The sequence below is a fragment of the Gobio gobio genome (assembly GCF_949357685.1).
Source record: "Gobio gobio genome assembly, chromosome: 17".
Lineage (NCBI taxonomy): Eukaryota > Metazoa > Chordata > Actinopteri > Cypriniformes > Gobionidae > Gobio > Gobio gobio.
The window spans coordinates 34299609-34313269 of record NC_137110.1 but is presented as its reverse complement, the minus strand read 5'-3'; the positions used below and the strand labels follow the sequence as shown (position 1 = coordinate 34313269).

General features: G+C 38.0%; 1 protein-coding gene across 3 annotated transcripts in view; it reads left to right on the top strand.

Annotated features, from left to right (window-relative positions):
- prkcaa (protein kinase C, alpha, a) overlaps positions 1–13661 on the top strand; it is a 162394-nt gene that overhangs the window by 112951 nt on the left and 35782 nt on the right. For all 3 annotated transcript variants that reach the window (XR_013818318.1, XM_079840996.1, XM_079840997.1), the window contains exons 9-13: positions 3623–3763; positions 4226–4399; positions 7056–7147; positions 7248–7310; positions 8763–8901. Coding sequence is in view for 2 of the 3 variants with exons in the window: in XM_079840996.1 (XP_079697122.1) it covers positions 3623–3763; positions 4226–4399; positions 7056–7147; positions 7248–7310; positions 8763–8901 (609 nt within the window). In the remaining variant the exon portion in view is untranslated. The remainder of the gene's footprint in view (positions 1–3622; positions 3764–4225; positions 4400–7055; positions 7148–7247; positions 7311–8762; positions 8902–13661) is intronic.

The window sequence follows — 13661 nt, the reverse complement described above, 5'->3', positions numbered from 1 at the left end:
AAGGCCTACTTTTATTTCCGTAAACTCACAATAACAACAAAACTTTGAGCTTTTGTTAAATAATGAAAACAATCAGGGTGCGTTGATCTGCCGTCTCAGTGAACTTGAGCCGAAAAATGAACCGAAACTCAGCATATACTTGCCTTACAGACATGAGAAATATAGCATATCTATAGAAAGATTGAAATGTCTACTTTTAAATGAACCAATTTAAGTGGAAAACAATATTCTCAGTTTATGTAATCCTGTGCGTGCATTTGAGTGCTGATTAGGCTCGCTATTGTATAGACAATTAAAGGCTCGTTATTATGATTTATGGCTTGTTAATAATGGCTTAAATCAACGACTATTAGTAGACTAGAAAACAGTACACTACCATATGTGTTTTCCTATTATAAAGTAATTCATTTGTTGACTAGATGCTGCATTGGTTGAAAACAGAAGTATGTTTGCGATCGAGGCTGAGATGGCGCTAACATTAGTGCCTCAAGCGGTTAAAACAATGTAACAAAAACACACGCAAATCCGATCCAAATGTTTAATGTCACGGTTGTTACCATCTATTTGCATTTGTTTATATCCAGTTGGTCGCTTTTATGGACTCGTTATGCAGTGAAGTTGCAAATTTAAAGCTATAGACATGAGAAAGCAGACTGTATCATCATGCAGCCGACAGAAACATATAAACAATTATAGAAATGCATTCAATTTCAGTTCTTATTTTATCATCACTGAAATGAATATTTTGCTATTTTTTAATAGAGAATCAAGTTTTCTAAAATAGGAGCAAATAAAAAGTATAGATACAATATACATATGTGTCTAATTTCAATGCTATGGCCTTTGTGTAGATATTTAAAGAATTATCAATTTGTAACATTAAAGTGTTTGTTCACCCAAAAAATGAAAATTCTGTCATTAATTACTCAACCTCGTATCATTCCAAACATGTAAGACCTTCGTTGATCTTCAGAACACAAATGAAGATATTTTTGATGAAATCCAAGAGCTCTCTGACCTCTCCATAGACAGCAATTTAATTACCACTTTCAAGGCACAGAAAGGTAGTAAAAACATTGTTAAAATTGCCCATGTGACTACGGTGGTTCAAACTTAATTTCGTGAAGCAACGAGAATAGTTTTTGTGCGCAAAAAACATACAAAAATAACGACTTTATGCAACAATTTCTTCTCGTCTGTGCCAGTCTTCTACATTGTAAATACAGTGCAGCACTATCGAAATCTACGTCAGAACGCCGGCTCACCTTTGGCTAGCTCCTGCGTCAGCATCACATGCATGCGTCGTGATGCTCACGTGAACAGCATTGCCCAATGGTGTGCCAGTGCTGTGCCAGTGCTTTGAAACAATCTGTATTGTAAAAAGCACTATATAAATAAAGGTGTCTTGACTTGACTTCAGTATCAATTTTTAAAACTATCGGTTGTTTCATCGGTTATCGGCCAGCATGGGCCAACCTACTTATCGCTATTGGTAAAATCCACATCCGCTCGACCACTAGTAGAGCGTAAACACATCTTAAAATGCACAGCGTGGAAAAGGTTATCTCAGATGAAGTAGTGAAGATGTGAGATGTAAAAACACATATAAAGGTTTATGAGACTTTCAGCTTCTTTCCTAGCTATTAAAGATTAAATTTCACCTGAGGTTCAAGTTTGACTCTATCACAGTGTAGGGAGTTTGATCTTTGTTGGCTACCTTAATAAGCACCTTTCCTCTGACAGCGTCTACCTTCATACAATCTTGATCGAATGTTGGGACAAATCCACTGCTTCATAAAAATTGCATTGCCATGAATATCACCACCTTGTGCCTCTGGTTCTGCCGAGTGTCTATAACTGCTTCCAACACAGAAGGCTGAAAAAGTTTCCTGACTTCAGAGCTTGCTTATACATGCCTTCAATCTTTGCTCCGGTGTCTCCCCTCACTATCATCTTATAGCTGTTCCAAAGTTTCAAGGGTTTCTCTGTATCCATTACAAACTTGCTTGAAAGATGTTGTCCGTATTCACCACCATCTCATTCGACACATGGCTAGTATGGCAACCACTTAATCACAACCAAACTTTAGAGCTTCTTGTTTAGATGACTCACCTATCACCACAGCTATGACCTGAACAGGACTATGTCCAGTGAGTGGTTATTACACAAAGAATTTTGTGCTATAATATATTACTGTCCCAATATATTACTGGCTCTTTCAAAATACTAGAATTGAAAACATTCAGTTGGAAGGTTCATACAAAAACAAGAAACAGGCATATCAAATAGGTTAGACTAAATCAGATATTCTTCAGTAAAAATGTATCAAGGCCGCCCAGGCCGGCAGCTTGGCTGAGAATCTTGGCCCGCTGACTGACTTCTGCATGCTGTGATGGAAAGAATTTCATCTGCCTTGAGAAACTGCATGGGCACTACCCAGAATTAATCAGGAAGGCAGATTTAGAATGAGCCTTGTTGTGTATGGATTGTGTTATAAGACATTGTTAGGAAATGCAGATGCTGCTGCAAAGAGTGGATTATGCTTCATTGGGCTGCATCTCTAAAAGCTTAATGGGCCTTAGTCAGGGTAGACGGACACAATATTTATTTTTCACAAATGTTAGCCATAAAGTCTGTTCAAGGGGTTGTAAAGTTTTTTGACGCTTCATTGAAAATGTCTTTTCAAAACAATTCATGTCGGCCTGATGAACATTAGGGGTGTTAAAATTAATCGTTGCATCGATGAATCACGATGCGGACGTGGACGATTCTCGATGCAGGAATAGACCATACTGTAATTGATTATAGCCTACTGACGTTTCTATGACATCATTCTTCACAAAAGCGCTTCTTGCGCTAGTGTAAAATGGCGTAGGGAGGCGAAACACAAAATGGAGTAATAAAAAATGCAAAAAAAATTCCACTATTTAAACATTTATAGCGTGCGAGCATGTGAGTGCGAATGTGTGTGTTTGCGAGTGCGTGCGAGTATTGTGTGTGTCCTTGCGAGTGTGCGTGTATGTGTGAGCGTTATTGTAACTTAAGTACACTACTTGACAGTTTCATGCGCTTTTAGTGATCTATTTACTAGTTTGTATTTGTTTTAAATGCTCCTGTTGTCTGCTGTGTTCAGACTTAAGTTGTCTACGTTCAGTGTACTTTCTTTGAGCAGATCAAATATAAAGGGAGTTCATATATCTGACTGCTTCATTGACAAAAACGTAGCCATGTGCAGTAATAGTGAAAATTGAGGATGCAACGAATCGTGATGCATTGTGATATCGAGTCGTTGACATGACATGATCGTAATCTAATTGAACCGTTAGACCGGTGATGATTCACACCCCTAATGAACATGATATGACATTTAGACATGTTTAAGTCAACCATTAAACAGACTATGCATTTATCTCTGTCATAGCCTCATTTTCATTTGCAAAAAATAAATAATTATGGAATCTACCAAGACTAAGGTCTATTCACACCTTATAAATGACAGAAAACATGTTCCAGCATCTCACTTGCATATGGGATTCCAAGTGCATCATGGGAATTTTTCAAGCATCTGAATTTTGCCTTTAGTTCTGGCTTGTTTTTACAGTTATTGTTTGTCTGTGTGCAGAAAGCCAAATTGGGTCCATCCAAAAAAGCCTCCACCCCTTTGGATGACAGTGGGTCCTTTTTTCCTTCCAGCGGTATAGACAGAGTCAAGCTCACAGACTTTAATTTCTTGGCAGTATTGGGAAAAGGCAGTTTTGGAAAGGTGAGTTTACAACCACTTCCCCATTATTAGGTGTGTTACTAATTGCACACCATTTTTTATTCACCATCATACGATTGATTCTTCATTTCTATCTGCAAATTCAGTCATTGGTATATATTTATGTATAAGGTTGTTTTATTATTATTTTTTCAGTTTTTATGATGCACATATGAGGTGTGTGTGTACTATGATCCCAGGATATTGAGCTTATGACTGTTACTAAGGTTTGGTCTAAAAATAGGTATTTTCCTTTCATTTTCCCGCGATTTTTTTTCTTTAATTACCAATATATATTTAAGCATATTAGATGCATGCCTTCATTTAATTATTTAGTAATATTTAGTAAGGCAAAATAAAATGAAAAACAAACAAACAAAAAAATTTCAGTGAAAATGGTTTGGTATCATAGGTTTGTCAATGGCCCTCACTGGGAGTCTGAACTTTTGCTATCTCCATACTCAGGTGATGCTTGCTGAGATGAAGTCTAATGATGAACTATATGCTATAAAGATCCTGAAGAAGGATGTGGTCATCCAGGATGATGATGTTGAATGCACCTTGGTGGAGAAACGAGTTCTAGCTCAGCAGGACAAACCTCCATTCCTCACCCATCTCCACTCCTGCTTTCAGACTGTGGTGAGGAACTCTGCCTTTGAATTGTTTTTTATACTTTGGTGGACACTTTTATTTTAAGCAGAAGCCTCTTTTAACCAGTCACTTTGTCTGTAGGCTAAATGGTAATCCCACTAATGGCACTTGCATACCAAACATCCTTTCAGAATCAGAATTTCTTAGAAGGATTGAAAACTCACAAAAACCCACAATTTTTCAAAGTTTTGTTTATGCTTGGCAACAGAAATACACATTTACAGGAATCTCAAAAACTATTTAGACATAAGTCATCCTAAAATTGTATGAATGTCTTTAAATGTTAACATCAGCATTACAAAACAGGACAAAAAAAAACTAATTTAAGTTTGTGAATGTAATACTTTATTTCAATATAGCCCCATTTAATAACACATTTTAAAAAAGCTGAAAAACTTTTATGCACAGAGCATGTGAATTGATAGGACAGATCCATTTACTGAAGATTTTGGTAACACTTTACAATAATTTTTCATCAATTAATATACTTTAGTTAACATGATCTAAGAATGAACAATACATCTACAGCATTTATTAATCTTAGTTAGTGTTAAAGCTATAGTATGTATTTTTCCGCCGTTAGGGATCGCTAACCCTTTAAAACAACAACAAAGGTGTAGATTGATGACGCAGTGAATGTACGCGGAATCATGGAACCTGTCGTCATACCGATGGATCTAATAATGTTTACGGGGAAATAATGTTTATGGATGAGTGTTTTTAACATGACTGTGGTATGAAGCAAGGCGAGATTACTAATAAGAGACAGATATCAGCGCCACACATGCGAGTCCCGGAATTTAACAAATTAAAATTGTGAGGAAACGCAACGCTACTTTCACTTGGTCTACACTTTCTAAACTGCATTTGAGTGTGTTGAGAGTTATAATGTTATTCTGTGTGTTAGTTTTTTGGCTGTATGGGACTAGCAGTAAGCTACATCAACATTAAAACATCCTACTGATGATATTCTAATATTTCATTGTGTTGAACTACATAACATTGATTAGTTTTATGTACATTTGCTCACCTGTCTAATAAAGCACATGCATGAACGGCTTCTCTGTCAAGTTGAAGTTTGTTGCGAAGCTCTCGCCATCTCGAAATTGCCACGTTGATACTGGTCCTCTTTGGATTTCTCATTTTGTTCCAAAGTCTGTTTGCCATGGTCCATAATGTTTGAATGAAACTACAACAGCGTGCTGCGAGATGTTTTGCAGCTGTCCACATCTGTTGCCATGGTTTCTACCCCAGTGAAAGCAGAAACCAAGAGTAACGCAGATGACGCAATTGACAGGCGACTCCCTCACACGTCCCGGTTCCTTGGTTAAAATCGCAATTTCCTCACGATTTACAAATAGTTGGAAAGATTTGGGATATTGTAAGTACTCAACAGAAAAATATATATAACACTGGCCTAGTGGTTTTTGGATATTTTACTGCAAAAATCCTACATATTGCACCTTTAATTTCAACATTTACTAATACATTATTAAATTCAAAAGTTGTATTTGTTAACATTAGTTGTTAACAATGCATCGTGAACTAACATGAACAAACAATGAACAGCTGGATTTTTATAAACTAAAAACGATTAATAAATATTGTTATAAATGTATTGCTTATTGTTAGTTCATGTTATTACCTAACATGAACTAACAATACGCAATACATTTGTAACAGTATTTATTAATCATTGTTAGTGTTAGTTTATAAAAATCCAGCTGTTCATTAACTAATGTTAAAAAATGAGACCTTATTGTAAAGTGTTTCCCAGATTTTAATAAAACAACTGGAATTCATACCACCAATATCATAACCAAAAAGTGAAAAGCACAAAATCAAAATATCTAGGTAACAGTCCAAAAGAAGGCAAACAAAAACTCAATACTTAGGCAATAGTGGCCTCTGATGGTGAGATGACGGTACAAACTGTTGTTATGACAGAGAAAGAGAAATGAAAGAGACACAGAGTGGATCTACTCTAGAGATGCTTTGCATCCACATCCAACCATAAAAAAGTACTTAAGTCATTGACATTCACATATGTGAATATGTTAAACCGTTAATTATCTACCTAATGATAAGTTCATCCACCAAATGTTACATAAGAAAGATACAAATCTTGACATTAGATTAACGGCTGTAATCTACTACAAAACTTTTGCCCAGATTTTTCCCCCAATTTGCACTCTGGAGGAGTTGCCGTAGTTGTTGAAAGTCAGATCAAATTTGCAGATTTTGGTCAGTCGAAGTTGACAGATTTCACAATCACAATAGTGTATGATTAGCTGCCCTTTTTATTGTGTGATGGCCAGTTTTGTTGTTTTTTTTAGCGTAGTGTTTTTAAATCTGGTCATATTTTAAAAGTTGTGTAGTGTATTCCAGCCTTTGGTGGCAAAAAATCTATTATATAACAGATTTGCCTTTTTTGACTGTATAATATACCATTCATAAAATTATTGCAATATGAAGTAAGAAATTTGTAATTAGTAGCTTTATATGATTTATGATCAATTGTTGATTGTCAATTCAATAACTTTTGATAGTTGAACTTTTAAACTTTTAGAAAAAGCCTTCTTAAAAAAAAATGTCTTAACAGTTTCATATACATGTAGTTGTTTTTTATGTATTTTTGTCATAGGATCGTCTGTATTTTGTGATGGAGTATGTTAATGGTGGTGATCTTATGTACCACATCCAGCAAGTGGGCAAATTTAAGGAGCCACAGGCAGTGTAAGCAACTCTACTATTGTGTTTATACATGTGTATACCGTATCTGGATTTCTTGGTTTGAGTTTTAAACATACATCACTTTATATGCTTGTTGTTGCAGGTTCTATGCTGCAGAGATTGCTGTTGGGCTTTTTTTCTTGCACAAGAGAGGAGTAATTTACAGGTGAACACATAAAATACACATTCAAATAGACATTCAGATATTTCTTTCAATAGTTTCAAAGTGTAAAAAAAAGGGCCTGAAGCTAGAAGATAAATCTGTATGTCTGTCTGTCTCTCATTCGGTCAGTCAAATTGTCAGTGAGGTCCTTAGCCTTAAGAAAATGTTAAATGTGAAATGTGAATCTCAAGACATGAAAACTAAATTTATGTGAGCTGTTTTATGTTCATTTATTTTGGGACATTTCTAAATAGTTTAAAACTCTGATTTTGCAATTTGCTAGTAGTAAATATTAATTTAATCTAGCAAAAATTCAACAGACAAAATGTATAGGCCTAATATAAATATAATAACATTAATAAATACAATTAAAACAATAAATAACATTTAAGAAACTGTCATCCTAGATAAAAGAGTTTTAAGGTTCAGGGTTGCAGATTTTGCCTAATGCAGGGTACACACACAAGATAATCATGGCGATTTTGGGCCGATTTTCCCCTTTCCAACAATCCTAGGTAAAGTCCTGATTATCTTGAAGGTTCTACAGATTATTTTATCAGATTTTCCTCTGGTGTGAGGTGTGTTAAGAGTGACTGAATCTGCTCGGAAGAACGTTTGAGCCACCCCGATCTCAAATTCTATTTTATATAAAAAAAATATTATATATTATATTTATATTATAAAAAAATATTTATTTCATTTGGAGCTATTTGGGGGAGAAATGGTGAAGACAATTTACTTGTCTTCCCAAAATGCTGTGGAAAGGGTCCAAATAATTAAAAGTATATTTTTACAGCAAGAAATGAATGTTGTGTGAAGTCAGTTGTTAGATACAGTAGTAAAGGTAATTTACAACTCTATGATTTAAGAAAAAAGGTCATTGTACCGTATTCATAAATTGTGCCAGATATTGCCTTGAGTCTGATAAAATAACATAAAAAATACCAAAACACTATTTAGCTTAACCTTCAACCAGGAATTCACTAAATTCTGACTCTCTTTAGGAGCTAAACTATAGTTATTTGACTTGTTTTTCTTTGCGCGACTAAATTGGCCTAGGGAAATAGAGCAAACAGATGAACTGACGTCAGCAGGAATGAAAGAGACAGAGTCCTTGTTTGAGGAAAAAAAAAAACCCTCCACAGTGTAATTGCTTTTAGATTAATTAAAATGAACTACATTTTAGTTGTGCTCATTTGCACATGCATGGGGGGGTGGAGATCCAAAAGAGATTTGTTTATATACACACACACATATATATATATATATATATATATATATATATATATATATATATATATATATATATATATATATATATATATATATATCTCATAAACAACAGCAAGACAAACATCAGCCTTTTTTAGCCTGTAACCCCATTCCCCATTATCCTGTTTTCAGTAACACCCTGTCTATGGTAAATTACTGCAGTGTTATTTTTATCTCTTTCAGGGATCTAAAATTAGATAATGTCATGCTGGATGCAGAGGGTCATATTAAGATTGCAGACTTTGGTATGTGCAAGGAGAACATTGTGGAGGGTGTGACCACCCGTACATTTTGTGGAACGCCAGACTACATCGCTCCAGAGGTGAGTGACAGAGCATGTTTCCTGTGGGCAGTACCAGTCCTGCCAGATTCACAGCTAGTGCTGAATGTAAATGTGACTAGCAAAGTGTTTAGAGGACTTGAACCTGTGGTGTTGTGAACCCTTGAGCCCAATGAATGAGTCCCTGTGGGTTGCTTAATAGTGGTTTGTTGACTGTTGATTGAAGCTGTATAAACAAACAAAAAACTGCTAAAGATTTTGCCTCTTTAGTATGCAATGGTTAATAGGGAGTCAATTTAGTATTGACAGAACTGGGCTAATATGGTCATACTTTGTGGTTCTTGTAAGAACTCTAGCTGCTGCACTTTGGACCAGCTGGAGTTTGTTTATTAAGAATGCAAGGGAACCACCCAATAGAGGATTACAGTAATCTAGCCTAGAGGTCTTGAACGCATGAACTAACTGTTCTGCATTTGTCTTTGAGAGCAAATGCACACAAAGAGCACACCCAGGTTCCTTACTGACGATGAAGACTTGACAGAGCAGCCATCAAGTGTTAGACAACATTCTAGGTTATTACGTGCTGAAGTTTTTGGTCCAATAATTAGAATTCAGAATTAAGTAGTAGGAAATTACTAGTTATCTATTTTTTTATATCGACTATGCATTCCGTTAATTTTGAGACTTGGTATGTTTCATCAGGACGCAAAGAAATATGGAGTATCATCAGCATAACAGTGAAAACTAACGCCATGCTTCCTAATGATATCTCTCAAGGGTAGCATGTACAGGATGAAAAGCAATGGTCCTAGTACAGAGCCTTGCCATACTCCATACTGAACTTGTGATCGATATGACACCTCTTCATTTACTGCTACATATTGGTAACGATCAGATAAGTATGATTTGAACCATGCCAATGCAATTCCACTAATGGCAATATCATTTTCGAGTTTGTTTAAAAGAATGTCGATAGTTGGGCTGCAACTAACTATTATTTTGATAATCGATTAGTTGGTTGATTGTTTTTTCGATTAATTGATTAATCGAATATAATAATACAATTAATTAATTTTTTTATTTTATTGACAAAACACTATTCCACATCCTGCCCAATGCTGTCCTTCAAACATGTCAGCTGAGTGCTATGAAAACATAGGCCTACATAGTAGTAATTACACTCACCTAAAGGATTATTAGGAACACCTGTTCAATTTCTCATTAATGCAATTATCTAATCAACCAATCACATGGCAGTTGATTCAATGCATTTAGGGGTGTGGTCCTGGTCAAGACAATCTCCTGAACTCCAAACTGAATGTCAGAATGGGAAAGAAAGTTGATGTAAGCAATTTTGAGCGTGGCATGGTTGTTGGTGCCAGACGGGCCGGTCTGAGTATTTCACAATCTGCTCAGTTACTGGGATTTTCACGCACAACCATTTCTAGGGTTTACAAAGAATGGTGTGAAAAGGGAAAAACATCCATGCGGCAGGGGATGTTTTCTTGGCACACTTTAGGCCCCTTAGTGCCAATTTGACATTGTTTAAATGCCACGGCCTACCTGAGCATTGTTTCTGACCATGTCCATCCCTTTATGACCACCATGTACCCATCCTCTGATGGCTACTTCCAGCAGGATAATGCACCATGTCACAAAGCTCGAATCATTTCAAATTGGTTTCTTGAACATGACAATGAGTTCACTATACTAAAATGGCCCCCACAGTCACCAGATCTCAACCCAATAGAGCATCTTTGGGATGTGGTGGAACGGGAGCTTCGTGCCCTGGATGTGCATCCCACAAATCTCCATCAACTGCAACCTGTCAATATGGGCCAACATTTCTAAAGAATGCTTTCAGCACGTAGAATTAAGGCAGTTCTGAAGGCGAAAGGGGGTCAAACACAGTATTAGTATGGTGTTCCTAATAATCCTTTAGGTGAGTGTATATACAGTATACCCTTACAAAAATTAACTATGGTTTTACAACGAATAAAACAAACAAAAATAAATAAATAAATAAAAACAGGTTATTGTTATTTCTCTTCTCGCTTCGCTTCTCTTCTCGCTTCGTCTCTTCTGTTTAGTTTTGGAGCTGAGCCATTGACAGGCTGTTACCTTGATTGTCTGAGCGAATTACAAAGGTGGACAGAACATATATAAGCTCAGGTCGATCAGTTAGTTTGCTAGGAGAAGCACACAGAGAGTGAAGGAACGCATTGAAGCCGTGTGTAAGTGTTTTTTCAAATTACTCAGTTTGCTGGATTTGCTCAGCGTAGTACACTCTATCAAGTGGATATATTTCGATTCTGTAGTTATTTTTGGATTTATAATTTTACTGGCTAAGATAATTTTATTTGAATTAAAACCAGTGCAGTTTTAGCCGTCGGCACTCAAATATTATTTCTGGATATTCGCACGAGTAAGTGATAGTTTCGTTTTGGAGCTGAGCCATTGACAGGCTGTTACCTTGATTGTCTGAGCGAATTACAAGTGTCCTCACCTGTTCTGAGTGTAGTGATTAGCATCTATTTAATACGCTCGTTAACGCTGGTGCAGAAGCGTCAGCGGGAGCGTTCAGCCTCCTTGTGTGAAGACCGAAGAGTGTAAAGACCATAGACTCTACTCTGCGAGACTCCACTCGAGCAAGGACACGACAAGGCACTTGAGTATAGCTTTCCTTCTACTTTGTCCACTTTGTGTTTTCATCTGTTTATTTCTCTAACCCCTATTCACTATGTGCTTCCAAATTGCTACCATTATCACATACACCCGTAAGTCACGCTCGTTACATTCTAGGCGACGCAATCCGAATAATCTGCAAAGTGTACCTATTTCCTCTGCTACATTAATGTCCATTCCAATTGGTCTGTGGAATTGCCAGTCTGCTGTAAACAAAGCAGACTTTATTCCATCTATTTCCGCTCATTCATGTCTCAGTCTCATGGCTCTAACTGAAACCTTGATCAAACCAGAAGACACTGCCACTCCTGCAGCTCTCTCAAATAATTTCACTTTTTCACACACCCCACGCCCGATTGGGAGGGGTGGAGGTACTGGTTTGCTCATCTCAAATGATTGGAAATTTGAGCCCATTCCTTCTCTATCTGGCAACTGCTCATTTGAATCACACTCAATCACTATCACCCACCCGGCAAAAATCCATGTTGTAGTTATTTATCGCCCTCCAGGTCAACTGGGGAACTTCTTGGAGGAGTTGGATGTTTTACTCTCTCACTTCCCTGAGGATGGCACTCCTCTGGTACTGCTTGGTGACTTCAACATCCACCTTGATAAACCCCAGGCTGCTGACTTCACCACTCTTTTGACCTCATTTGACCTTAAGCGAGTATCTACTACAGCTACTCACAAATCAGGTAACCATCTGGACCTGATCTACACACGCTGCTGCTCCACAGACAACACTTTAGTTACTCCACTGCACACCTCAGATCACTTTCTCATCACTCTTAACCTCATACTGACTCCAGACACAACACACACTCCTCCAGAGATCACCTTTCGGCGTAATCTACGCTCGCTCTCTCCCTCCCGTCTATCCACTATGGTTTCATCCTCACTCCCTCCACCTGCTCAGTTCTCAGCACTAGACACTAACAGTGCTACTGACACTCTTTGCTCCACTCTAACATCTTGCTTGGACAACCTCTGTCCCCTTTCATCCAGGCCAGCCCACACCACCCCCTCTGCCCCCTGGCTGTCCGATGTTCTTCGTGAACATCGCTCTGGACTCCGGGCGGCAGAGAGGAAGTGGCGCAAAACTAAAAACGCTACTGACCTAACCCTGTATCAGTCTCTTCTCGCTTCTTTCTCTACTAATGTCTCCACTGCTAAAACTACATACTACCACAACAAAATCAACAACTGCTCCAACTCTCGTGCACTTTTCAAAACATTCTCCTCGCTCCTTTGTCCTCCTCCCCCCCCCCTCCTTCGTCAAACCTTACAGCTGATGACTTTGCATCATTCTTTACAAACAAAACCTCTTCCATCAGCAGCCAATTCTCCACACCACAAACCGACACACACATCTCAACGACCATCACACCCACGCTTCCCTCCTTCTCTCTGCTCTCTGAAGCAGATGTCTCCAAACTCATCCTTTCCAATCATCCCCCTACATGTCCGCTTGATCCTATCCCCACTCACCTCCTTCAGGCCATTTCTTCTTCTGTTACTCCTGCACTCACTCACATTGTCAACACCTCTCTTCACACCGGGACTTTCCCCACAGCATTTAAGCTGGCTCGGGTAACCCCACTGCTTAAAAAACCCTCTCTAAACCCAGCACTTTTAGAAAACTACAGACCGGTATCCCTTCTACCTTTCATTGCAAAGACACTTGAGCGGGCTGTGTTTAATCAGCTCTCTACGTTTCTTGAACAGAACAATCTCCTGGACATCAACCAATCCGGTTTCAAAAGCGGCCACTCAACTGAAACTGCCCTGCTCTCAGTTACGGAGGCACTGAGACAGGCAAGAGCAGCCTCCAAATCCACAGTACTTATCTTACTGGATTTGTCTGCTGCTTTTGACACAGTTAATCACCAGATCCTCCTGGCAACTCTCATGAAGATGGGCATCTCAGGAACCGCTCTCCAGTGGTTCAAGTCTTACCTCTCAGGTAGGTCCTTTAGGGTGTCATGGAGAGGTGAAGTGTCTAAGTCACATCATCTAGCTACTGGAGTTCCCCAGGGCTCAGTGCTGGGACCACTTCTCTTCTCCATCTACATGTCATCATTGGGATCGGTCATTCAGAAACATGGCTTTTCCTATCA